This window comes from Zonotrichia albicollis, chromosome 15, assembly GCF_047830755.1.
Source record: "Zonotrichia albicollis isolate bZonAlb1 chromosome 15, bZonAlb1.hap1, whole genome shotgun sequence".
NCBI classification, from domain to species: domain Eukaryota; kingdom Metazoa; phylum Chordata; class Aves; order Passeriformes; family Passerellidae; genus Zonotrichia; species Zonotrichia albicollis.
This window is the reverse complement of record NC_133833.1, coordinates 4590009-4616125: the sequence shown is the minus strand read 5'-3', so window position 1 is coordinate 4616125 and position 26117 is coordinate 4590009. Positions and strand designations below refer to the sequence as shown.

Below are 26117 nucleotides of genomic sequence, written 5' to 3'. Positions count from 1 at the left end.
TCTTTCTTTGACGGAGCACAGAGCACAGAGCTCCCATGTCCTGGGAGGCAAACATTCTTGGCTCAGCCATGAATAACTGTGTGCTCCTGCAGGAACTGCTGATCAAGAAATCCCAGCAGAAGAGAAGGACCTCACCCTCCAACTTTAAAGTGCGCTTCTTTGTCCTGACCCAATCCAAGCTGGCATACTACGAGCATCGCCACGGGGTACGTCACTCGTTTTCTCTCTCACAGCAATGGCAGCAAGGATGAAATTGTTTCATGGAGGGAAGGATGCTAATGGAGGGAAGGATGATCTTTGTTAAATTTTGTTAATTTTTCTGGTCCTTGCTACAGCACCGTGCCCTGAAAATTGGTCAAATGGGTCATGTAGAGCTGCTGATCTGCCGGCATGTGGTGTGAATGGAGGAAGAAGACTACAAATTTTTAGGAAAGATCTAGTTTTATTAAAGGAGTTTGGCAAGGGCTGTGTGTAAGAGCTGTGTGAGCCTGTGCCTGGCACCTCACATGTGGACAGAGGTGATCTAGAGAGGCGTATTGTGAAGGTCATAAGTGTACCCTGATTGTAACTGTGAGAAAATAACCAACAGATCTTCACTCTCATTCTTTTCTTCGAGGCATCAGGCTCATGGGTGGTAGGAGATCTGTCTAGCATTTTAAAATAAATTCAGCTGCCACATGTAACGAGGGGTCTTTGGAGCTAGCTTCAGATGGGCTGTGATGATGAGATCCAGGCTCAGGCCAGGCTTTGTTTCCCCAAGTTTGCATTTTGCTGATTTGCTAAATATGAAGAAAATTAGAAGTCAATCTGTGCACCCCATTGTGTTTAGTGCTCCAGTGAAGTGAGAATTATTCCCTTCTATTTAGCTGGATGTTTGCAGAGCCTCGTTAGGGTTGTAAATAATCTTGCTTGTTTTCCAGCAGTCCCTGAACGTGCTGTTAATCCATTATGTTTAGGCACTGTTCCTGTAGGCAGGGAAGAACTGTGCTGCCTTGGATCCAGCACTGGCAACTTCACACCTTCTGATCTTGCTCAGTTGCAGAAAATTAGTAGAAACAGAACCCAACAATAAAAGAAAAGCACGATGTGCCCTGGTATTTTATCACAACTTCTTTGGGGTTACAAACCAGCTTTAAAGGTTAAAAGGTTTAAAGGTTTAACAGTCATTTTCACCTGCACGTCATTTCTCTCAAATATGCCCAATGAAATGTTTTTCTTGCTTATACTTTCTAGTCCTTGTTTTTCTCACCTCCATTTTAAACAGGACACTTTTCATTGCTGCATACTGTGACTGTCTGTGGTTCGAGACTATCTTTGTCTGGTCTCCAAACTATTTTTCAAATGTCATTTTCATAAGGTTTTAAATTCCATTATAACTATTCCACTTAATTATTCAGGGCTAAATTTTGAAAGGCATTGAAATAATTTTGCTGTAGGTGTAGGTGTTTAGAGAAATGTTTGCTACTGGTTTTCTTTGATGCTTTCTGAGTCTTGGTGTGCTTAACATGAATTGAACGTAACTCTGACTGGATACTTTTGCAGTAGGTGCCTTGTCAGCATCTTTAGGGACTGAAATAGTTTGGAAAATCTGACTTGGTGACTTTCAGTGGGGCACAGACTTCACACTCTGTGTTCGTGGAAATTTTCCCTCTGAGTCTTCCAAAAGGTCATTTAGGTGAGATGAGGGTTTGAGGTATCATCCACTTTATTTTATATATTATATATTTCAAAATAGACATATTATATATGTATAGACGTATGTAGGTAAACATGCATGTAACTTCAGAACTTTGTGTGCATTTGAGGCATGGTGGTGTATTTGTAATCACAGGGCTGATGTTCCATGAAATGCTGATTTTTCTTCTCACACAAACAGGTCTTCTCTCGCAAAATCGGGTTATTACATGAAAAGAATTTGTCACAAAATAGAGAGAGAAGAATTTGTCCTGTGAAGCACTCCCAGAACTGATCATTAGCCTCTTTGGTAATCAAAATTAGAGCATGCTGGCGAGACCTCTGCTTGGTCAGGCCATTGCTGCTCTGGAGAGGAAAGCTGAGGGCAGCCCATGCAAGAACCATCTTGTTTTGTGCTCAGAATGGAGGGAACCCACACCATTTGAGTTGTCAGCCAATGGAGGGAGGATTCCAATGATCCCTGCCCAGCACATGGGCTGTGCCATTCCCAGGAGTGCACCAGCACCAGGCACCACGTGCGGGTGTTGAACTCAATGATCTGGTGCTCATTGCCTGGTGCAGTCCCTGGTGCTGCTTTGCTCTGCAGTGCATCCACCAGGATGCTCTCAGATCATTTCTGGGGCTGGCAGAGTCAGAGCAGGCTGTCACCATTGCCAGGGGGCAGTTTGCAGGTGGCCCTGCTCTGGAGGTTTAGGGACACTGCTGACAGCTGGCTGCAGTGATGGGGAGCATCCTCGGGTGCTATGGACTGACATGGATGGGCCCAGCACATATCTGGACTTTTAAAGCATGGATTTTCCAAGGGAGATCTCTGGGAATGTTTCCACCAAGGGTTTTCGATGGGTGTCTTTAAGGTCTTACCAACCTGTCTGGTGGATTGCTGTACTCAGAGTTTTGTACCTGTAGAGTTCCCATCTCTCCAGTCCCTGGTCAGTCAGTAACGACAGCCTGTGCACAAAGTCAGGTAAAACAACTACTGAACTGCTTAAAGGTTTGAGAAGTCCCACTGATTTCAGTTGGATGACACAAAGTACACACTTATGCCTTAAGCTCTGGTTTATGCAGTCTGCCTGTATTTAACAGGGTTTAACATCCTTTCTCTGCATTTTTAAATCAAAGGTATAAAACAACATTAATTTTTTTTTTTATCAGTCCAAAATAAGGAAATAAGCAGGCTAAAAGACTACAGAGATGTTTCTGCAAATGATACCCAAAGCTGTCAAGACAACTGACCTCATAAAGGCAGGGGTTTTTTGCAGTCACTGTAATGGCATTTTCACTGTAATTTTCATCTTTCTGCCCCAGCTGACAGAGAGCACTGTTCTCCTCAGGGCCAAGCACACAGTGGCCCTTAATGTTAATGAAAGATATTTACATGTCTCATTAGGAGAATGAGCCCCCAATAACTGACAACAATAAGAAGCTGTGTTTTCTGGAATTCATTATGCAGTGCACAATGCAGGGCTGTCTTAACATAAAGCAAAGCCCTGATAACAGGCACATGTATTCAGCCCCCATCTCTGCTAAAAGACATCAGAAGTGCCTTTATTATAACATGCAAATCAATTCCAAATGCAAAAATTATTTGTTTCAGGGTCTGATTTTGTAGCTACTGTACATGTGAGTAAACAAGCACATGGGAGTAATAATTTTAACTATTTCAATGAGTTTGATCCTCACTACAATAATGCATAATTCAGACACTGAAACTCTCAGTGTGCTGGTACAGTTGCTGCTCTGCAAAAGCAGCAGAGAAGTGAATCTCTTTGGGGAGGTGTCTGGGACAGAGTTTCAAATATTCTTACTTAGATGCAGCAAAAGCACTCAAACTGGTGAATTATCTATACCACCCCCACCCAACAGCTTATGGTCCTTGGTAAATCTTTCAGGCACATATATATTTTGAAATTTTATATCTTCATACACTTTGGGGCTATTATTAGTCCAGCTGATAAAGGCAGCAATGAAAGGCTCACTCAGAAAAGGCCAAGTTCTTTTTTCATTTACATCAGTACAGTTCTTCCTACACTGGTCAGATGCTCAGGAGGTCACTCAGAATGACTCAGCCTTGTCCTGGGCTCTTTCATTCCCATCTTTGATACTCACATATAAAGATGGCAAAGATGGCACTTCAGCGGGCCTTGAAATCTGCTTTCAGTCTCTTGTTACATAAGAACAAAGGAATAAACTTGGCTGAAAAGACTTTTATCAGCATCCCAGAAATGCTCCAGCTGCTCTGTAGCATTATCTACACGTGGGGCTGCTTGCAGCAGTCCAGCTACCCATGGGACAAAAAGCAGTGCTTTGCTCCTCTCTGAGTCCAGTCCCTCTCACCTTCATTATTCTACACAGAATCCAACTTGGTTTTTTCCCCAAGACTCTAATGTAACAGATTAAAACTTTTCTTCTGAAGATATCCCTTCTGGTCTTCTTGTTAGAGTGGCCATTCAAACCATTTCTCATTGATTTGTGTATTCTGAACACCTTAGCAGGCCAAAAGACTACAGGGACATTTACCCTAGGCAGTCATGATTTAATTACGGTTTTAAATACAACCTTCCAAATACATACATCTGATTAGATATGTCATTCTTCATAACCTGCCATGTATTTATTAACTAGTACTGTTTGCTTGCCAGAATTTGCAATACCGCTTGTTTTCTGATGCATATCTCCAACTAATTTATTAATAATACACATATCGCCCACAAAGAAGTCAGGCTTGGCATCTGCCTGCATCACCCATTTCAATCAACTTTTATACAGTAAAATCAATACAATCCTAAAAAGATGGAAGCAAAGTACAAATCTGTGCCTTAATGTCTAGTGCTTCTCTGGAAACTTAACAGGAATTTGGAGTAATCCAAATTATATTATTGGAGTTGCTGGAGGATGAAGTTGGTATTGTTGGTCACAATGAGCCTCGTTTCTATTGTGAAATCACAGAATCGTGGTAATCCTGGTTGGAGAGCACTGCTTAAATTCAGTTAATCAGACTTTTTGCCAGGATAAGATCAACACTCAGAGCAGGACTGTCACCAACACCAGGACAGGTTGGCTGTAGCATTGGCTGGCCACTGCTTCAAAGCCAAGGACAGAGATTCCACATCTTCCATCAACCTATTCCAGTCCATCCTACTCAATATTTTTCTGAGTATTTGTAAAGTTCCTGTCTGTTGCTGTTCCCACTCACGACTCCTGCAGCAGCATCCTGATTCAGGGTGGTGATATTGTCTAGACAGGATTGCCTTGAGCAAAATGCAGGTTCTCTGTGTCTGGTGTCTGTGGCCTTTCGAACTACACAAACATGTGGTAAAGTCTGGTAATAAAAATAGCTCCTTTTTTGCTGGAATAGCTAATTTTACCTTCCAGAATATGATTATAATAATTTTCTACTTGCCCTTTCTGTTCTTGCCCAGTTTTGTTCCTACTAGGTCCTTTTCTGTGTATTTATTAGTCTTTAGTTTTTGAATAAATATTTTTAATTCCTTCTGAGCAATGTTTTTGCAGCAAATGTCGGATAGTTCCGTTTTGTTTAAATTACAAAGCTCAAAACTTTCTTCTGTCAGAGAACATTGAGGATGTAGCAAAATCTTCAGCCCATGTTTTCTTTTTTATCTTTAAAAAGGAAAGAACACCTCCTAATTTAAATATATAACAATAAATATGAGGCTTCCTAAAAGTTATCTTTTATTAGACTGCTCAATTGTGGTCATTTTCTGCTCCCAGTGCCTTTGACTTTGCTTTATATTCTAATCAACGTTGCAGATTATTTTATTGGAATGCCACCTGTTGCTCTATACTCTTTCATCCTTTCTGGCTGTTTTTTAATTTTGGCCTTAAAGCTTAGATTTTTTTTTCATGAAAAAGTGATGTCATATAGTTGATTTAATTTAGCTTCTTTTCTTCCACTGAATCCTTCATTCACTGCAATCCACTGCTTCTAGTCTTTGCTGGAGTCAAGAACAGCTTTGAAGAAGCTAATATAGTATTCAGGAGTTGTTCCATGTCCTTTTATGTAACATAAAAGGCTTATTTCCATCATATTAGAAAGCTCATTTGAAAGCCAAGAATCTTCCTTTTTTTTTCTTCCTTTTTTTTTTTCCCCTTCTGTTTTTTGATGATGGCATTGATTTTCTTGTCCAACCACTTGTGCTGTTGTAGAGATGGGCACCCTGATAACCATCTTGGACAAGACTTGAGCCAAATGAATTTTGGAATTGGATTTGGTGGGAATACAAGGCTGAATTGGATCTATAGGATTGTGTAAGGATAGTAAATAGTTGAATGGAGACATCTCAAGCACCAGTTGCAGATGGTTTTGTTATTTAACACAATTCTGTGCACTCAGCATCCAGGGTGTGCCCACCCCTAAAACACCTTCATGTTCTTTAGATGTGAAAATAGTAGTAAAACAATTTATTTATTCTTTTAGTTCAAGTTGAAGGACAAAATAGTCATGATGGACAGGTAAGACAAGCAGACACATTAAGGGATTTAATTATCAAATTCAGCAAAATACATTGGAGGTATTGAAATATAACACAACAGCCAAGGTTCTACAGGAAATCCCAGTGTTATCAATTATCACTCCTCTCCAATTTTCCTTCAGAACAGTTAGCATGACAGAAAATGCAAAATCCCTTACAACTTTCTTTTTAAAATCTATTTGTTCAATTTCATTTTCAGATTCAAATTAAAAATTAGTTACATTGTTTTATTTCCAAAAGCCCCGAAACAATCAGTGCTCCTAATGTGAGAAAACTCACAAAATATTGAATGAATATAGTGTCCAGGCAAAGTTGCTATTAATCCAGTTTTCAACAGTTCTTAATATCCTAATAAATGATCCTATTAATGATAAATACAGCACATTCCACAGATAAGGAATATGATAAGAGATAGAAAGAATTGTATAAACACAGTGTCCAAGGAGGTTCAAGTTCAAGCTCAGGTACTTTGGTTGGTGGAAAAATAGCAGGAGGGCTACCATTAAAAATAACTCCATCTTGTTCCAGTAGTATCTCATAAGCTTCTGGTTACTATTTCTACACCAAAACATTCCTTTCCAAATTCTTTCAGAAGCTTAGCAAGGCCTGAAGAAAACTCTGAAAGGCAGGAAAGTGTCACTCATTGAAAAGGCTGAAGCTGACCATAGCAGCTGAGCTCTCTGCCATGGGCAGTTCCACCTTACACAACTCTCTAAATCAGCTGCTGCCTCTGTTCAGGCTGAACACGAGCCCAGCTAGAGCAGAGGGACAGGGAACAGGTGACACAGGGTCAAAGCAAAGATCCTTCATCTACTTAATCACCAATTAAGAACTGCTCTTTTGAGTCAAGATGGTGAGTGAAAACAGGGAATGAACTTTGGCTCAGATTCTTACCAAAAACCCCAAACCCTGATGGTACAGAGAAGGTCATGAAATGCTTTCATTGATGGAAATGTTTTTGTGGTTGAGCTTGCTGAGGACTGGAATTTCCTACCTTGCTCCACCCCAGCTGTAAATCTGTTTTCCCCTGCCCTCCTGCCAAGGAGGCGCTGCCAGCCTTGCCCAGGAGGGGATGCACAGGAGATGGGGAGGCAGGAGGTGAACACAAACACCATGGGCAAGGAAAGCCAAGCTGCAGCATGGACAGCCCTCAGCAGGGACTGCTGCTGAGCAGCCTGGGGCCACCTGAACCTCTGATGGCTTGGTTTTCCCCTCAGCAGAACAAAAGAAAGAAGACACAAGTTGTTATGCAACTTCAGAACCAAGCCAGCTTTATGCAGCACAGGGTGCTGCCTTCCTGGCAAGAAATGCTGCCTTTGGTCTCCTCCTCTGCTCAATGAGATGAGGCTCTGCCCTCCCCTCTCCTCTCCCTTCCCTCTGCTGCCAGCCCTGGTGGCTGCACCTTTTGCCAGGGCCCTTTGATAAACTCAGTGGGGCTCAGCAAAACCTCTCAGCACCCACCAAAGGACCTTCAGCCCAAGCCCTCCCTGCAGAGCCTTTCAGCCCCGTATCTCACAAGATCTCAGAGCTTTGAGCAGCCTGAGGGTGCAGGGCCATGGAAGTGTGATCACAAGTAGACCTGTGTCACCTGCAGCAGCCACTGATGGTTCACTGCCCTCTCACCATGAGCTCCTCATCCCTGCCCCTGAGCTGGAGAGAAGTGATTCATTTTTTGGGTGAGCTGCTGTGCTGGTGGATGATTTTAGCACATGAGAGATGCCAGGCAGCTCATTCCTCAGGCAGGCACAGGGAGATGCCTCCTTGTGTTGCAGGGTAGGGCTGTGTCCATTGTCCCATGGTCAATTATCCCAGCATCTAAAGCAATCAGAGACCACCAGAGTCATCTGGTTTATGTAGCAGAGACAAACCAAAGGATTAATCAATGAAAGAGCTCCTGGAGCCATGTGGAAGTACCAAAGATGAAGATATCAATGCACTGGGCTTGTGATGCACCTGGCTCCTTTCAGAGCTGTTCCCAGAGTGGATATATTGCAAATATTGGACCAAAAGGAATAAATCAGGATGGGCTGATCTGCAGCACATGTGCTTTTGCCCATGGCACAGCAGCCTGCCTTGGTTCTTTCCACACATGGCTCGCAGCAGGACCACTTTCTGACCTCTTCTGATGCTCTTACTGACCAGCCAGCTAAAACATCTACCCAATTATGCTCTGGGCAGACTGGAAACAACAAATGGAGATCTGTCAGCATGTTTTGCCTCACCCTTTTAGGAACAAGTCTCTGAGGTTTTTCGGAGGCCATTTTTAAGAAGCTTTTTCTCTCCCCTTCCTTCCAAATGGCCCTGTTGCTTTTGTTGGATTAAAGTGTGGTCAAACATCACAAAAGCAGGGATGTGTTTAGTTTCCAGCCCAGTTTCTGGGTAATGCCTGGTTTGTGAGTGGTAATTTCAGTTGTTTGTCCTGCTAGAGGACTGTAATTGCCTTCTATCAGCAGGGTCCCATCAGCTGGGGATCTCTGGGCAGTGCTCTGGCTGTGAGACACAGACCAATGTGCTGCAACATGAGATTATGAGGAGCTTCCATCACTGAATTGTGTAATTAAAAGGAACACAGTGGGTCATGAGAGCTGCAGGGCAGCTGCACAAAGCTCCTTGAGAAGGCTGGACCCTGTCTTTCAGCAATCCAGAAAAGCATCAACAATAACCAGTGTGCAGGGAAAGAGCAGAGCCTGTGCCTGGCACAGCATCGCTTGCTAAAGCCTCAGGGGAGGAATGCATGTGGGTAAACCCCAGGACTTCAAAGGAAGGAGATGAAGGAGAGTTCAGTACTAACAAAATTGAAGGTTTTTATAGGATATAAATGGCTTTGTGCCTCATCAAAAGGGTAAAAGTCTCTGGGGTAGAACAAAATGATAGAGGAGGTTTTGAAGAACAGACAGAGGAAGCCAAGTCTGAAAGAAGTGACTAGATAAGAATGAAAGGAAATAAATGGTGAAAATGGGGTGCACTAAGGCCTTCTAAGGCTTGCCAGCACTCTTGGGAATTAATTGGCATTTACACTTATGGGTGCTTTAAAGCCTTGGGTTTATTGATTTAGGAGAATTCCACACCCCAGAGAGCTACACAGGCAGATGTCTACAAGAGACAGTCCTGGCAGTAAATCCAGAGACACTGGTTAAACTGCAAGCAAATACAAATACAAACCACAGATGCACCAGCCAAGGCCAGCAGGAGCAATGTGACACCGCACTGTAATAATTTTCCTCTTTTGCCTCAAGTCCAGTTACACAGAGGCAAAACACCCAGCCAGTCGTGCAAGAAAGAGGCTTATGGAGCCCCAGGGCCTCTCTGTTTTGAGGCTGTTTGACAGTGCTCTGTGGCAAACCTCCCCCCATCTCCAGAGGCACGAGCTGCTGCTGCCCTGGTTCAGGCTGAATTTAACTCTGAAAGGGGCAGAGGAGCAGCAGTGGGGCTGGCGCAGTGGTGGGGATGGCTGCTGCCAGGGGGCAGAGCTGCAGGGCGATGGTGACAGAGGGGAAAAGGGACAAGAGGGAGCTGGAGGGTGTAAACCACAAAGAGCTGGGGCCCAAGGGAGGCTCAGAAGGCTGCCAAAGTCTTGCTGAGTGAGGGATAACCTGTGGCAGGTACAAGGCAGCAGCTGAAGTTCAGGCTCTGTCCGGCTGGCAGTGTTTGGAAAACAGAAGCTCTGCAGTGTTTTGGTGCTCTCAAACCTCACTGATTTCCGTCACGCTGTCCCAAAGCTGAGGGGGGGCACAGCTAGTGCCTAATCCCTGCTGAAAATGAATCAAAACAGGAAACCAGCTCACTCTGAAGAGCAACCTCGTGTAGGGGATCCTGCAGAAGCACCAGAGGCTGGGCCTCAGCTCCACTTCCACCAGCTGCCCTCACCCCTCTCTTGCAAAAGAGTGCTATGGGGTGAGGATTCCACAGGGAACAGGGTACACCAAGGCAGCTGGGATCCATGAATGCCCGCTCTTTTTACTCTTTCCTCACTGCCCATACTGTTATTTGGGTACCTGACATACCCAAACACCTGGTGAATGGAGGCACAGCAGAGGATGCCAGAGAAACAGCTTTGTTGGCAAGTTTTTGAGGATAATATTCATTTCAAAATTCCCTGTTGTTTTTTTCTTAGCTGAAAAGCCAGACGAAACAAAAATAGAGAAATGTTGTAGTTTTTTGGAAGACAGATACAGGAAAAATGTACATTTTGGATGAAATGAATAGTTTTGAAATTCTCAGTACCCAAACTTTTTAAATAAAATATTTATTAGTTTATAGCTTTTCAGTATGAAAAAGGGGTGTTAGTAAACTGAAAATTTAATGAAAATAGTTCTTTTTTTGGTTAAAAAGGGATTTCATTTTGCTGGAAGAAAAAAAAGTAAAAACTGAATTTCAAGTAGAGGTTTTAACTGGTGCTGAGTTGAAATATATATATATGCATATATTTATGTGTATGGGAATACATATAGTGATGCCCAATATAAAAATTACTCTTTAAATTTTTAACGTCTTACATAATCAGTTAATTTGCTTCTGCTCTATTAAAACTAAATCTCCCACGGCCTAACAGTCTGGTCTAATTATTCACTTAATTCACAATCATTAGCCTCAACCAAGTGCTTTGCTCTGTCTTTTAGAAAAAAAGGACTTTGAAGGGTTCAGTGGAACTTTCCAGGATTAAATGTGTGGAAATTGTGAGAAGTGACATCATCATTCCCTGTCAGTACAAATACCCTTTCCAGGTGAGTGTGTCTGTTGACCATATTGAGAGAGGCATCACTTAATTTTGTATTTCAGCAGCATTTCCTTCACAGTGCAGTCCTTAATGAACCCAACACTGGGCTCTTGATCAGAACCTTTACTCCAATTTAAATAATCAAAAGTCAGTGAGGTTCTCTTGGTTTGAAAAGCCAGGTGTCTGCTAAGGAAGGCAGGGAAACCTCCCCTGAGATGGAAAATGTAAAACTGTCCCTCTGAATTGTTATAATTTTGAAATTAAGGGAGCTCTCAGGCAAAAAAGGTATGGGAGCAGGAATAGCAGTTCTTTATTAGGGAAGAAAAAAAAAACAAAATAAAAAATGCAGTAATGCAAAACAACACTGTCAGAGTCAGAATAGGATCTGACACCCTGTGGGTCAGGCTGGTGGCACAGCCCCATTCCATGGTTGCTCAGCCCTCCTTCAGTGCCAGCTGTGGTTCTGCTGGAGCAGGGATCCTGTACAAGGGGGGAGTTTTGCTCTGAAGGTTCAGGGGTGGTGTAGATGGGCCTGGTCTTCCTCAGAATCCAGTGGGAAAGGGCTGCTCCTCTGAGAATCCAGTGGGAAAGGCAGGCTGTGATCTTCCAAACCTCAGATTGTATCCAGGTAGGAATGCTTGGCTCCTCCCCCTGGGCGGAGCATCTCCCATTGGGATGATGGAATTTTATCAGCCATGCAGGGACACTCACTGGCTCATGAACCAAAGATATCTCCTGGAGGGAGGATGGGTTGTAGAAGAGATAAAGCAAACTGCCCAATTAACAGAAGATAACTGTCCCATCAGATAGGAATAGAACACACACCCATTCCCAACCCAAGACAGAGGTCAAGAGTTGCGTCTGAGAAGCCCCTGCTACTTCCCCACATCATCATTTGGCACGTAGCTTGTTGGTAACAGGGCTGCTGCCTCTTCCCTTGGGTGACTCCCTTGCTACCAGTGCATCTGGGATTGCTTCTCATGGCTGGCTTCTTTCTGTACCCCCTCTCCAGATTGTCCACGACAGCTACATCCTCTACGTGTTTGCCCCCAACCGCGAGAGCCGGCAGAGATGGGTCCTGACGCTGAAGGAAGGTAAAATCCCCTCTGCCCACCCAGCCATGGCTTATGTATGACCAGCTTTGTGACAAATAATGCACAGAAAATGAGCAGGAGGAGTCAATCTCCAATCTCATCAGTCAAAGTGTTTACAACCCAAGTAGTGGGATATAAAATCAAAATGCTTATAAATCTGGTGGGTGTGTTTTCAGCAGATGCGGGAATTTTGGATGGTTTATTTGGGGACCTTAATGTCTGTCAGTGTCTACAGGGAGGTTTCAAAGGATGGACCAGCCCTGTTTGATGGTGCCAAGGAATGGCACAAGAGGCAATGGGCAGAAATGATGCCCAGGAAGGGTGTGAGGTCTCCCTGCCTTGGGATATTCCAGAACCATCTGTGCCACATGCTCTGGGATGACCCTGCTTGAGCAAGGGGGCTGGACCAGAGACTCACTGTGGTCCCTTCCAGCCTGACCCATTCTGGGATTCTGTAATTTGTGTCTTTCTAGAATAAACTCTTAATAAGTGACTGTAATTTGAGGTTTCTTCTTCAGGAAGAGAGGAGGATTTTCCTATGGCTAACTTTTTAAAATAACCTTTTCTACACAGAAAAATTTTCAGCTCTTATTAATAGGTTTTTTTGGTTAGGTGACAACCTTGTTAGAGAATCATGATTATTAAGGAACATTTTTGTGGGTAGCTTTCATTTCCTGTTCACCTCCTGAATCGTGCTGTGGTTCACTCACATGATGCTGCAATAACCAACACTGGGGGCAGAGACAAGCTGAGTGCTTGGTGTGATGAAGGTGTCAATTAGTTACATAAAAACTGCAACAGGCTTCTCTCACAGCTTTTTTCTGTTTTACAGCACTGCTGCTGTATTGTTCCCCCTGAAAACATTGTGCCTGATGGAGATATTGTGTAGTTCATGTACTGACTTGCAATCAGTTATTCCCCTACTCCAAGCTTCTGCTTTATCACCTCTTCTCATTCAACATTGGTAGACTGCCCCCTCCTTTGGACAATTCTTCAAAGAGCAATTATTTCCATTTAGTTTTAGATGACTTCTAGAACGAATGTGGATGCAAACAAATTAATTCTCCCTTTCTTTTTCTTCCCCCAATGTTTTTCAGAAATCAGATACAACAACAGTTTGGCTTCAAAGTGTCATCCAGATTTTTGGTTGGATGGCAAGTGGAGATGCTGTGCTCAGACAGAGAAGATGGCAGCTGGCTGTGTGGTATATGACGCCACCAAAAATGGTAAGGCACTTGTTAAGACCATCCTGACATGGAAAATATTTATTCCTAGCAATAGTAAAGGATTGAATCTCTTTTGTACAGAACATCAAAAAATATTATGATAGATTTCCGTAAAGAGACGTTCTTGGCTTTTTGGGATGTTCTGGCTTATCTTTGATTGTATGTGGAATTCTTTTTTTTGAATTCACATTTTCCTCTGTGTGATGCTTGGTTTTGGAATGAGATGGAGAAGTAAGAACTTGATCAGCTGTGGTCAGTCTGTAAGCCATAACAACTTTCTCGAGATAAATGCATTCAAGAGTGCATTTTAACCAAACCAAACAAAACCATATTTCCTCTGTGGTTTCAATGGCCAAGCATAATCTTGAATACAAGTGGTCAATCATTCTTCACCAAAGAAACATTTACCTTGTATTTTTTACCTTGGTGCCTTAACTAATCTGTACCCCAGTTTCCAAGCCCTGCTGAGACTCACTGTGTAGTTGGCAGGTCTTGTTCTCAAAGTCCAAAGCTCATTTTTCAGTGGGGTTGAATCAATTCATTGCTTTGGTGGTCTCTCCCTTGGTTTTGTCCTCACCTACTTCAAATTACCTTTCTTGGTTTCTTTTCAGCCTCAAAGAAGCCTCTTCCTCCCACTCCTGAAGATAACTGGGTGAGTGCAGTGATGCTGTCCTTAGTGCCCTGCCCTGAGTGATTAACTACCAGTGGGGAATATGTCCTTATTAATGTTCACCACAGTGCAGTGACCTAGAATTTCACCTGTGATAACATTCCCTGGGTATTTTCTGTGCAACTGAAATTTTAGTATGAAATTCTTTGTTTGAAAGTGCCAAACATTTTCTTGCTGCCACCACACTCCACTAAATGGTCTGGGGTGCTTTGAGGCTTTTAAACCCAGGGGACACCAGTGCTGCCAGGAAAATACCACTTTAGAGAGCATGCCACTGCTTTTTATGAAGATTAATATTAATATGAATGTGACTGTGATGAGCCTTTTGCCTAATTTGTGCAGAAACTGTTGCTGGATCCAAGGGAAGCAGTGGTCATAGCCATATATGATTATGAAGCCCAGAACCCACAGGAGCTGACATTACAGTATAATGAGGAATATTATGTGATTGACAGCTCTGAGGAACATTGGTGGCTGATTCAAGATAAGAATGGGTAAGTCCCTTTTCAACAGCCAATGTGCAAATCCTTTCTAATTCCAGTTTGTTCTCCCATTAACATACATGTTTATTCCCTCTTGTTCAGCTTTTGCAAAGCATCCTCTTATTTGCAGGGAAAAAGTGATGGAAGGTTATTTATGGCAACCTTCTTCCATTTGCTGTTGCTTCAGGCAGCTGAAGAAAAGGATCTGAAAGTTAATTTTACAGCAATAAGCAATTCAGACTGATATTTGCAGTGATACGCAGGGGGGGAAATCGTGAAACTCTCCAAGTTTGGAGGCACAATCAGTTGTTTTCTGATACACTCAATACATCCCCACCAGCACTTTCGTCATGCAATGAGCAGGCAAAGCTTTCAAGGCTGACTCCTACAGATGCAGAGAAAATCCTGTCTGTCAGCACACTCACACTTGTCTTGCCTCTCAACAGGCATGAAGGCTACGTGCCAAGCAGCTACCTGGTGGAAAAATCACCTGAGAATCTGCAAGTTTATGAGTAAGTTGTGCCTGTGTTTTTTCTTGTACCCTGGATTTGAAGCTACAAGCCTCAGATGCCCCCAGCCCAGCTGACATTCCACCCTGGGGATGCTCCATTCAGGAGAAACCTTCCTGGCCTAGAAATGCTGACTCTGAGTCTTTTGATGTTTTCAGGTGGTACAATAAGAACATCAGCAGGAGCAAGGCAGAAACACTGCTCAGGGAGGAGGTAAACCACTGTTATTTATGGGGTGGATGGGAAATAATAATTAATTAATGACAAATGAAGCCTGCAAGGGCTGCTGTGTGTAAGAGAGATGAACCCTGGGTTCCTGCTCTGTTTGTGCCCTTAGTGTGTTATGAGATAAAGGACCACCAGCACACCCCCCCTTATCCCCACAATAGCTGAGCATGGATGGAGCTGTGCCATCCAAACACACCCAGTAACTGGGATTGGAGGAAAACACTGCTTCAGAGCACTGTGCCAGCTGAAAACTGTGATTTTAGCTCATCTTTTCTGTCTCTGCAGGAGTCCTGTGGAGGCCAGTAGCTCTCTGAAAATCTAACCAATCTTGTGCTGAAGTATTTTGGGTGAAAGCCAAAAGTATGGCTGTGGGTTTTGTTTTTTTAATTGTGTGTGTGCATGTAAGCACACATCTTTAATTTTTCAGTTGAGCCAGAGTTTTCCAGTGAAGACTGTAATGAAAATACAAAGAATAAGCTTCTTGTTCAAATTTTCCACACAAACACAACCTTAATTTTTAAATCTGATCTTACATTAACAGGTGGCCCTGTTAATAAACACAAATAAAATGTTCCTTCCTGGAACAGTAGTATTTTATGGAAATAGCACAAATTTTGTGCTGTTTTAAAAATTCTTGTACAAAGTGCTAGAGAAAAAGTCCACACATGGTTTAGTGGTCTTATTTTTTCTTTCAGTCCTACCAGTACAACTTTTCTGTGGTAACTACCCCCATGTGGCTGCAGAGACTTTTTGTTCAAAGCCTTGCAAGCCTCACAGAAATGTGGCCAGGTTTGTGAGTGATCTTTGGCCAGGCTTGGTGTCAGCTGGGAACGGAAGGGCAAGAATAGAGCTCAGAGTGACTTGGGCAGGATGCTGCCTCCATAACCTGCCCTGCTCCAGTCCTGGAACCCTCACTGTGTGTGATTAAATGCTTCCACAGCAGCACAGAGACTTTCTCAGAGCCTTCCTGTGCCAGATATTGTGTGGTGCAGACGTTGTGCAGACACTGAAGGGTGAACCCTGGAAGTTCACAGCTCAGCAGGCTGATCCCACCTGGGCAGAGCTGCACAGCCAGCAGCTCATTCCTGGGGATGCAGGAGCAGCTCAGCCCCTGTGTTCAGCTGGAGCTGATCAAAGCTCAAGGGAAGGAGGCCCAGGCAGGGTGCACTTGGTGGATTTGCTCTGCATCAGCTATTGTGGGTGGGTAGAAGACATAAGATTGAGGAAACCTACCATGTAAAGCAAAGGAGGAGGGAATGAAAAAAATCAGGCACTTGGGATGCCAGAAAATCTTCTTTATCTCCAAACAGAAGAAAAAATGTGAGGTTTGTTACCAATATATAGGTCAGTACAGCACATTCCAGCCAAACTGTGATGTTAAATCTCCTTTGCCATCTGATCTTTCTGGGCCAGTGGGATCATGGCCTATGAGGCATTTTAGCATTCAGATGAGTGGAAAACAATTACAGTGAAAAGTTTAAAAAAAAAAATTGTTCTGTGAGTGCCAGAATGCAGGAGGATTGCTTTCTTACCCATTTATGTTTAGATACTGGATGACTTGTGTACCTGTGAAAGGGCAGGATCATGTCCAAGATTTTCCAATTTGGGCTACATTGGTAAATGATAATTTACACTCCCATATGGATTCTCTGGTGCTGGATAAACTGTGATTTGTTCTGTGACTGCTCACTCCACGGGGAGCACGCACAGGGGTTTGCCTTTCCACTTGGCCACACATTTCATTGAACGTGTTCTGTCAGATAGGGCTGAGGGCAGTCAATGGATTCAGAATTTCCAGAGGAGAGGTTTGGAGGGACAAAGAGGCACACCCACATGTACTCAGCACAAGTGCCTAAGTGTCATTTCCTCTGAGAGCTCTGAGAGGAAGCTGAGGTAAAAGCACCTAACACCCAAGAGAGACCTGCAGGCCCTGGGCAGCTGCCAGAGCTGTGCATGGAACACACCAGGCTCTGTCAGTGGGGTGATGCCTCTTTATTTTCCTATATGTTTAGCACATCTTCATGACAGGGCTGAAATAAGCACAGCTTTGCCCCCAGCCTACTTCTTTTTTTTTTCCATTATCTCTCTAACCAGTTTTCTTTCCTTTGTTCCAGGGTAGAGAAGGGGCCTTCATGGTGAGAGATTCGAGGCAGCCTGGCATGTACACAGTCTCTGTTTTCACCAAAGCATTGAGGTACAGCTGAGCTCAGCAGCTTTTCACATCAATTACATCAATGAAATGGCTTCTCTGAGTGTGTAATCTCTGTATAGTTGTTTTGGCATTATAACGAGAGAGCAGAAGGCTCATGAAAATGATAGAGGGAAAACACTTCCAAAAAAGGCAGAAGAGTCAGCTGCCAGTCCCAAAGTGTATTAAAGGCTCCACTTCTCCCTGAATCTAAATATGTGCCCATAAATAGTCCTTTGGACATCACTGGGGTTGTCATTCTGATGGCACTGTCCCCTGAACTGAAGTGTCAGTGGGACAGTGTGGGCTGTGTGCTGGACTCACCAGAGATGGGCAGTGCAAGGCAGGTGAAGGGGTCTCAGTGATGGGGCAGAAAGTTGTGTTTCACAAAGAGACAGAGAAACTTGGTACACAACCTTCTCTTATCAGGAAACCTCAGCCTTCCTCTCGAGATGAGACCTTCTGCGAGTGAGAGGGAGAACATACAAATACCCAGAGTTCATTAGCAACTGCAGCTCACTCCTTGCTCTTCCCTCATTCTATCTGGGGGAAGTTTCTCCCCTCTGCTCACTTGTTTCTGTTTATACCCCAAATCCCTGGTTTTTTGCTGCAAGCTATTTTCTCTCTAAGAAAACCCCCTCTTTTTCAGCACGGACAACAATCCTGTTATAAAGCATTATCACATCAATGAGACAACTGACTTTCCCAAGAGATACTACCTGGCAGAAAAGCATGTGTTTGACTCCATCCCTGACCTCATCAACTACCACCAGCACAATGCAGCAGGTGAGGGAAGCTGAACAGAGGTGTTGCTGGTTTGCCAGGTGACTGTTTTGAAGGAAGGACTCCCAAGGAGCTCTGTCCTTACAATGAAGTGTTAAATGGCCTCACCTTTTCTGCCACTTATTCTGAAAGGGTCATTTCAGGCCAGCTTCCAGCATTACATCCTCGCTCTGGTTGTCCTTCTAAGGCTGACTATGGCCAACACAGATGTCATAATGACATATTACAAAGAGCCATGGGGGTGTATCACTGCCACCAGGCCAAGCTATCTGCTGGAATTACCCTGCAGGGCGTTCTGGAGGTGATCCATCCCTGGGCCTTGATTTGACACAAAGTCAAGGACATGGCCAGTATCCATAACCAGACATGGTGACTCCCATCCCTACAGTCCAGGAGTACCAAGGCAAACACTGGGTTTCAAAAACACCCTATAAATGCCAAGTATCAATTGGAAATTCATCAGAGTTTACAGAAACTCAAAGCTCTGGAGGTGAAAATGGGAAATAACCTGAAAGCGCTCAGAACTGGCTTCCTTCTCTCAGGCAGGAAACCAGAGCCTGCACAGAGGTTCAGCTGCCCTCAAGTGGAGCTGAGAACTCAGTGCAGTAAATCTGCACCTCTGGGGTGGTGGCAGCCAGGCTGCCATGGCTGTGCAGTAACAGAAGTGTCCCCGTGTCCCCAGGTCTCGTGACGCGGCTGCGATACGCGGTCTCCTGCTGGAGGAAACAGGCCCCCATCACCGCAGGGCTCAGCTATGGTAAGGGTCTGCCATCACTGCATGGGAACCACACTCCTGGCTGGCTGGCTGGGTGATCCTGCACATCCCCACGGGTATTGAGGAATATTTGTGTGGTTGCAACCACAATAAATGGCTTTCTTCAGGTCTCTGTTCACCAGCTTGTCATCTTTGTCATGGCCGTTGATAAAGGACAGGCAGTGCCTTGAGGGAGGTGATGAGAATCCAGGTCTCACAGAAGTCAACATTCAATACCAAAATGAATGCTGAACGAAGGAGATGGAAATGGGAGCACAGAGTAATTTGATGAAAGCTGAGTCCCTCCTGAAAGATGCCTTCATTTGAATATTGTTGTCAATAGAATTTTGCCAGTATCATCTTTATTGTAATTCTTGGAGACTTCAAAGCTCAAGCTTTGAAGAGACTTCAAAACTCAAGCCCCATATTGTGCTGGGTACTGCACATAAGCATGGTAAAAACAATCCTCCCTGAAGAACTGGATAGGCAAGACAAAGGAGGGAGGAAGGGGATGTTGTTGTTCCTACCCTTGAACATGACCTGCAGCATGGACTAGTCAAATGAGCTATCAGAGGTCAGACAGGCAATTTGAGGGAGAGCCAAAAAGTCTCACTTGGAGTCCTGCCTCAGTGTTTAACCCACAAAAGCTTTTTTTTTGCCATTCCACTGCTCAGTCCTTACTCTTTCTCCCTTGCAACCAACAGGAAAATTGGTCATTAATGCCTCTGAGCTCACCCGTGTGCAGGAGATTGGCAGTGGTCAGTTTGGAGTGGTCTACCTTGGCTACCTGCTGGACAAGACCAAAGTAGCCATAAAGACCATCCGAGAAGGAGCAATGTCTGAGGAGGATTTCATCGAGGAAGCCAAAGTCTTGATGTAAGTGGTAGATTCACCACGACAATCACACCCTGTGGGATTCATAACACTGAGCAAAAGTCAGGAATCTGAGTAGGGAATTCAAACTTGGATTATCTGCTGTGCATCTTAATAGTAAATAGACTGGTGGATATGAAGGAAGGCAATTCAAAGTGTAGGTGAATTACTGTGCTTCCAAGTCTATCAATATCCAGAATGATAGATCTCTGCTATTCAGGAAGGCAAGGATAATTGATGGTGCATTTTGGAGAGTAAAGTGTTTTTTCTCAGAAAAAAATCTCTTAAAACTTAAGTACAATTTCATTGAAAAGCCTTACCTGTAAAATGTTTTGCTTTGCACAATTGAATATATTTGTCTTTAGTTTTATTGACTTTTTTGTATTTTTTTGCATTTCCCTTCCCATAAGACAGCCAGAAATTGATTTTATTTTTGTTTGAATGGTTTTTCTAGTAGAAAAATCTTTTGGTGACCACTGCCACTAAAATGGGATGATATTTAGTCCTTGGTCTGCAAAGCTGGCCTTTGCAGTGAGCTGGGAGCAGCACTGTGGCATAAATTACTGTACATAACACACGTGCTGTGAGGATAGCAGGCACTGAGCCTATTTCAGCCTCTTCCCCACCCTCCCTCCCTGCCCCACAGGAAGCTGTCTCACCCCAAGCTGGTGCAGCTTTATGGTGTGTGCTTTGAGGAGGCTCCCATCTGCCTGGTGTTCGAGTTCATGGAGAATGGCTGCTTGTCCGACTACCTGCGGAGCCAGCGGGGCAGCTTCTCCAAGGAAACCCTGCTGGGCATGTGCCTGGATGTGTGTGAAGGAATGGCTTACCTGGAACAAAACTCTGTCATCCACAGAGACCTGGTATGTTGAAGCTTTTTCCTCTGCTGTCTTCCTCAATTTCAGCTTCCACACTCCTCCTGCCTGTCTGTTTATAGGGGATCCTGTGTCTGCCATCACTGCCAAAGCAGCACAAATACTTTAGGGGAAAAAAAAATATCCAAACAAGCCCTAGAGCAATGATCACTGATCAATCTATTCCCTTTAACTGGTTTTGGGAGAGAAGAAAAAAAAACATAAAATTTGTCTTTTTTTCCTGAGTGGACTCTTTGGCTGCCCAAGAGCCACAGGACTGACACTCTTCATGTCTAAAATCAGTGAAGATGACAAAAAGACCTGTTCTAGCATAAATCATGCATAAACACGCATTGATGATAAAATAGTTCTAATTAAGGGGTTTTCAGTCAAGTTCCATCAGTCACTGCTGCAGTTTCATTAGGCATGCAGTGACTGTGAGTAGCTGTGGCTATTTTAGGGTCTTGCTCCACCCTTTCTGGGCAACAAGGGCCTGTCAGAGTGGTGCTTGAACAGCTTTTCTGGCAACAGGATCATGCTGCAGAATGCACAGAAAGCATGAGAAGCTCAGGGGTTTGTCCTCTGCATGGCACAAGATCACTTTGATGCTCCTTTTTAAGCACAATCTGCTCTTCCAGGACAAAAGCCCCCAAGTGGCAGTGACAGGGTTTTAGCTCTGACCTGATGCCTTTGCACCTTGTTCTCTTGCAGGCTGCCAGGAACTGCCTGGTGGGGGAATCCCACGTGGTCAAAGTGTCAGACTTTGGGATGTCAAGGTAAAGGCACTGGGCTGTGCACGGTCCCCTGGGGCTGTCACAGGATGGGGAACTCAGCATTCCCCCTTCTTTTCCTCTCCCAGGTTTGTCCTGGATGATCAGTACACCAGCTCCACAGGCACCAAGTTTCCAGTCAAGTGGTCTGCCCCAGAGGTTTTCTCCTACAGCAACTACAGCACCAAATCTGATGTTTGGTCATTTGGTAAGGAACTCTTGTCAAAATGGAGAAAATTCAACAGCCCCAGCTGGGAAAAACAGGGGGCTCAGTCCTCAAGTAAACTCTCCTCAACACTGCATCCTCCAAGGCTGTGTTGCCTGAATAATGGCTTAGAAAAGCAAGCCTAAATCATTCAAGTGAAAGAAAGGAAAAAAAATCAAATTACCTAGATACTTCAGAACTCTTCAAATACTGCCAATTTAATGTATTATACATGTGCAACTCTATATAATAGCAAATAATGAACTTTGTTTCATGCTGACAGAGCAGGAGTGTCCAAGAAAAACAGAGTCACTGACAGGGAGAGGAGAGGAGAGGAGAGGAGAGGAGAGGAGAGGAGAGGAGAGGAGAGGAGAGGAGAGGAGAGGAGAGGAGAGGAGAGGAGAGGAGAGGAGAGGAGAGGAGAGGAGAGGAGAGGAGAGGAGAGGAGAGGAGAGGAGAGGAGAGGAGAGGAGAGGAGAGGAGAGGAGAGGAGAGGAGAGGAGAGGAGAGGAGAGGAGAGGAGAGGAGAGGAGAGGAGAGGAGAGGAGAGGAGAGGAGAGGAGAGGAGAGGAGAGGAGAGGAGAGGAGAGGAGAGGAGAGGAGAGGAGAGGAGAGGAGAGACATTTAGGCACTCCATCTCTCTGCATGTCACTCCTGAGGCACTGATGCCTCACTCAAACCCTCTGCCCTCCCAACTTTGCTCTGCTGACTCCATTTGCTTTATGCTGATCTGAAAATGTTATTTCACTGCTCGCACTTCTCACCTCATTTCCTGCTCCACAATGCATTGTTTGACCATTTGTGTCCATTCTTTGGTCTCCCTTCTGGACCCTCACAGATAAGGGCACTGCTGTGTGTTTTTGCCCAAAGCCATAACAAAGGCTGTGGATCTGGCACACTCACGGGCCTGGCCCCTCTCCAGCCCACACAGTGAATGGGGCAGTGTGCTGTGCACAGCTCACAGTCAATGGGGTGCCACTCAGCCCTGGGGCCAGCAGTAAATAATGCAGGATTATAACCTTTGCTAGTCTGTGCCTGTGAGTTCTGCGCTTCCCTTGCCCTTTGCTGGCTGGAGCTGTGCACTCCTGGGGTGGGCTGTGAGCAGCACAGCAGGAGCTGGGTGTTCGTGCCCTTCACAGACGCAACAGAGAGAGGCTTCAGAGAGCACCAGAGTCCTGGCTGGCATCCTCGAACTGTACAGCTGTGTTAGAGCCTAGGTTTCCAGCTCTCTACTGAGAATCCAAGTGAAAATGCTTTTCCAAGTAACTGGAAAATGTTGAGCTGCAAAGAAGAGCAGGTGGAAAGGGGACCTGCTGAGGATTTTATTTGCCTCTTTGTGATTTTTTCCTGTTTGGTTGCTTTAGGAGTGCTGATGTGGGAGGTGTTCAGTGAGGGCAAAATCCCCTATGAGAATCGCACCAATGCAGAAGTGGTGGAAGAAATCAACGCAGGATTTCGGCTCTACAAACCCAAGCTGGCCTCCAAGGCAATTTATGATGTGATGAGCCACTGCTGGAGGATGGTGGGTATTGTACTGGAGAGCCCTATTTCCCAAAGAAAATAACTCCCTTCCCCTTGGCTTTAAGGAGGAGAGAGACTTGTGCACTCCACATGCTAACAGAAAATAAAATCCTGGAGGTGAAGCACTGCAGCTTTCATCTGCACTAGCAAGCAAACTCTGGACTCTCTGCCTTTTATTTGACTTCACTGAGAAGCCCATACAGTGCACCTAACTCAAGTTAATTCCCCAGTTTCCTTGCTAAGAAAGCTGTGGATCTGTGGGGCTGAGTTTGAAGGGGGGTAAAAATGACAGCCAAGCCATTACAAGGTACTTAGTGTCCACCAAGCCAAATTCACTGGTAATAGAAAAGAAACATTGCACAGAAGGAATTTGGTTCTTCCAGTGGCATTTTCTCTATAGGGGTAGATTGTATTTTTGTTAATACTCAGTTTCTTCCCAAGGTTTTCCTTGCAAACTTTGCCATTCCTCTCCAGCTGACATTAATGTTCTTCTCTTGTCTCTCCCTTGCTCAGGCGAAAGATGAGCGGCCATCCTTTTCTCTTCTGCTGTTTCAGCTGAGTGAAATCTCTGAGTTTGATGTGTAATCATGGCACTGCATGCTCAGCACAGCCAAGAGAGTTCTGAGAAGAGAGAAGGCTGGATTTTCCCCAAGAAAGCATTAACAGGAATCCTCTCACCATAAACACTTGCCATATGCCTGGGGAGAAGGAGAGGGCAGAGGCTGGTACTTCCAGACAGACAATATATCCCCAGGCTTTCCAGAGCCTAGACAGACACAAGCTTTGGTTTGGCCAAGAGTGTGGTTTGCATCTTAAAACCAGAAGTGACTATTGAGCATGGATCCTGAACCACACAGTCCAGCAAGGTGTTTCTCCTGAAGAGACAGCCTCAAAATTTAGAGATCTTACATTGCTCTATTTCTGTGAACTCCCAAATGAAGGTCTTCCCTGGAGGGAGATTAAAAAAAAGCTTTCTTTAACTGAGGAGGAATGTTTAGGCATTTCCCTGGCTCTTTAATTCAGAGTGGGCTGGACCTGAAAGCTCTGAACAGGAATAAGCCTGGGAGACACAGAAGCAGGCTGGATTCAGTGACTGCATTTCTGATGCTGGTATTTCAAGGTGGTTTTGTTTTCCCTTTGCATGATTTTCCCTGCAACTGTGGCATAACAGGAACAGGATTTGGATACCTGCTAAGCTGAAGTGGTGTCTGTGTGTGCACACGAGTTTGTGAGGGAGGAAGAGAAAAAGAAATGTATGTGCTGAAGAGTCTCGAAATTCCCTCAAAGTGCATTGTACAGTGAGTGGGAAAATGGGACTCTGATGCAAATGAAGATGTTCTTGGAGGAAGGGAGTCGAAGCTGAATGTTTATATTGATTTTTTTTCTTCAGTCTTTCTCCATCAGAAGATAAATGTGTGACCTCCACCCAGATTCTTTGTTCAAAGTATGGAGGAGTGAGCAGTGCAGTGTGTTGTGCGTTCCCAGAGTCCCAGGATCTGGTTACCTGTGAAAGGTACAGGAATCTACTCCTGGACTGGTGTATTGGGCAGGAAGGAGCCAGAGGGCTCAGGAGGGAGCCAGGAGCAGAAAACATGCAGAGAAAAGTCAGTGCACCAGTGATCATGAGAACTTTAAAAAGTAACAGAATCACCACAAGTAAAGACTTCTCCATCTCTTCTGTGAACAACGGCACTGACCAAACAAAAGTCCAGTGTGAATGCTGTGCCTGGGTTCCTCCTCCTCAAGCAGTTCCACATTATGTGCTGACAGCAGAAGGTGCAAACAAAATCCATCTCCTGGTATTTCCATTAAAATCTCTGGTTTCACTGCAAGTGTTTAGACATAACTGACATCAAACCCAAAGTGTGGATGTTGCTGTCCTGCAGACTTTGTAAATAAGATCAGGACTTTTTGCTAAGCATTAACAATCACTAGGGAGGTCAGGAGGACTCACAGATGATGTGTGCAGACATGCAATATGTTTTTTTGATGCTTCTCTGTTTGGGCAGGTGAGAACATGAGGAAACCTTACACGACAGCAGCTTACAAAAACTCTGAAATGCAAACTTCCAGCAACAACCTCCTGTCTTTACACAAGTCAGGTTCAATTATGTTTGCCAACAAAAATGGAACAAGGAAATAATGTAATCCCATGATCTCACATATCCTGTGTCAAATTATTTCTTCATAGAAGGAGGCTTAATTTTTGATATTTTTCAAGCTCCTTGTTCTAGGGTGGCTTTTAGGAGCCAGAATATCTTTCCAGGCATGTGGAAATGGGCAAGGCATCAGTTCCTGCCTTACAAATCTCCTCACACTGTGACAGGGGTGTCTACAGGCTCAAAAGTTCAGCTCATTGCCCCCACCATCCTTGATGGACCCAGGGGTCTGCTGAGCATGAGGACATTGCTGTTAAGGAGCAGCAATATTGCTCTGCTAGCTGATATTTCTGAGGTTATATTTATATTTGGAAAAGTGTAATATTTATTAGCTAGAGTGGGTTGCACAAAATATTATTGTGATGGTTTATGTTCAGTTTTATTTTGCAGTCTTTCTATGCACACAATGTGGATTTTTACAAACAATAAAATTGCTGAGTCCCAACTGTGACTTTCACTATATCTGAGCAAAACTGCAAAAACCATGCACCTATAATCAAACCCCCTCCACCAAGATGCAAACAGGCATCTTCTGGCTTTCTGAAATATCTCTGCTCCCCAGAACTATGGTTGTGTTCTGGGGTTACACAATGTGCTGGGTTTATGAGGGTAGGAAGCATTCAGAATCTCTGCAAATACATATAAAAATTTATTACATAGACACCAGATTTTTAGGTCTAAATATCCATTATAATGGTGGCTTTAAATTCTCTGAATCTTCATAAAACTGGGGGTGGTAATATCTGAGTGCTCCCAGAGGGTGTTTCCCCATAATTTACAGGGCACTTCAGGAATCTCAGAAGGGCAGTGCCAGAGAGGGATAACTGCAGGATATCAATGATATCAATGATATCAATGCAGAGTAACACAGTCTTCCCTCACCTCAGCAGTGTCTAAGG

The 26117-nt window shown here is 44.2% G+C and overlaps 1 protein-coding gene across 1 annotated transcript; it reads left to right on the top strand.

Moving 5' to 3' along the window:
* Positions 1–25663, top strand: ITK (IL2 inducible T cell kinase). The gene is made up of 17 exons (XM_005483709.3): positions 1–206; positions 10805–10909; positions 11915–11996; positions 13094–13222; positions 13834–13874; positions 14235–14386; positions 14821–14886; positions 15042–15096; positions 17226–17305; positions 17949–18085; positions 18765–18839; positions 19541–19712; positions 20356–20572; positions 21275–21339; positions 21423–21541; positions 22903–23060; positions 23573–25663. The coding sequence occupies exons 1-17, from the start codon at positions 36–38 to the stop codon at positions 23642–23644; spliced, it is 1896 nt and encodes a 631-aa protein (XP_005483766.2). The 5' UTR covers positions 1–35; the 3' UTR covers positions 23645–25663.
* The last annotated feature ends 454 nt before the right edge of the window (positions 25664–26117 follow it).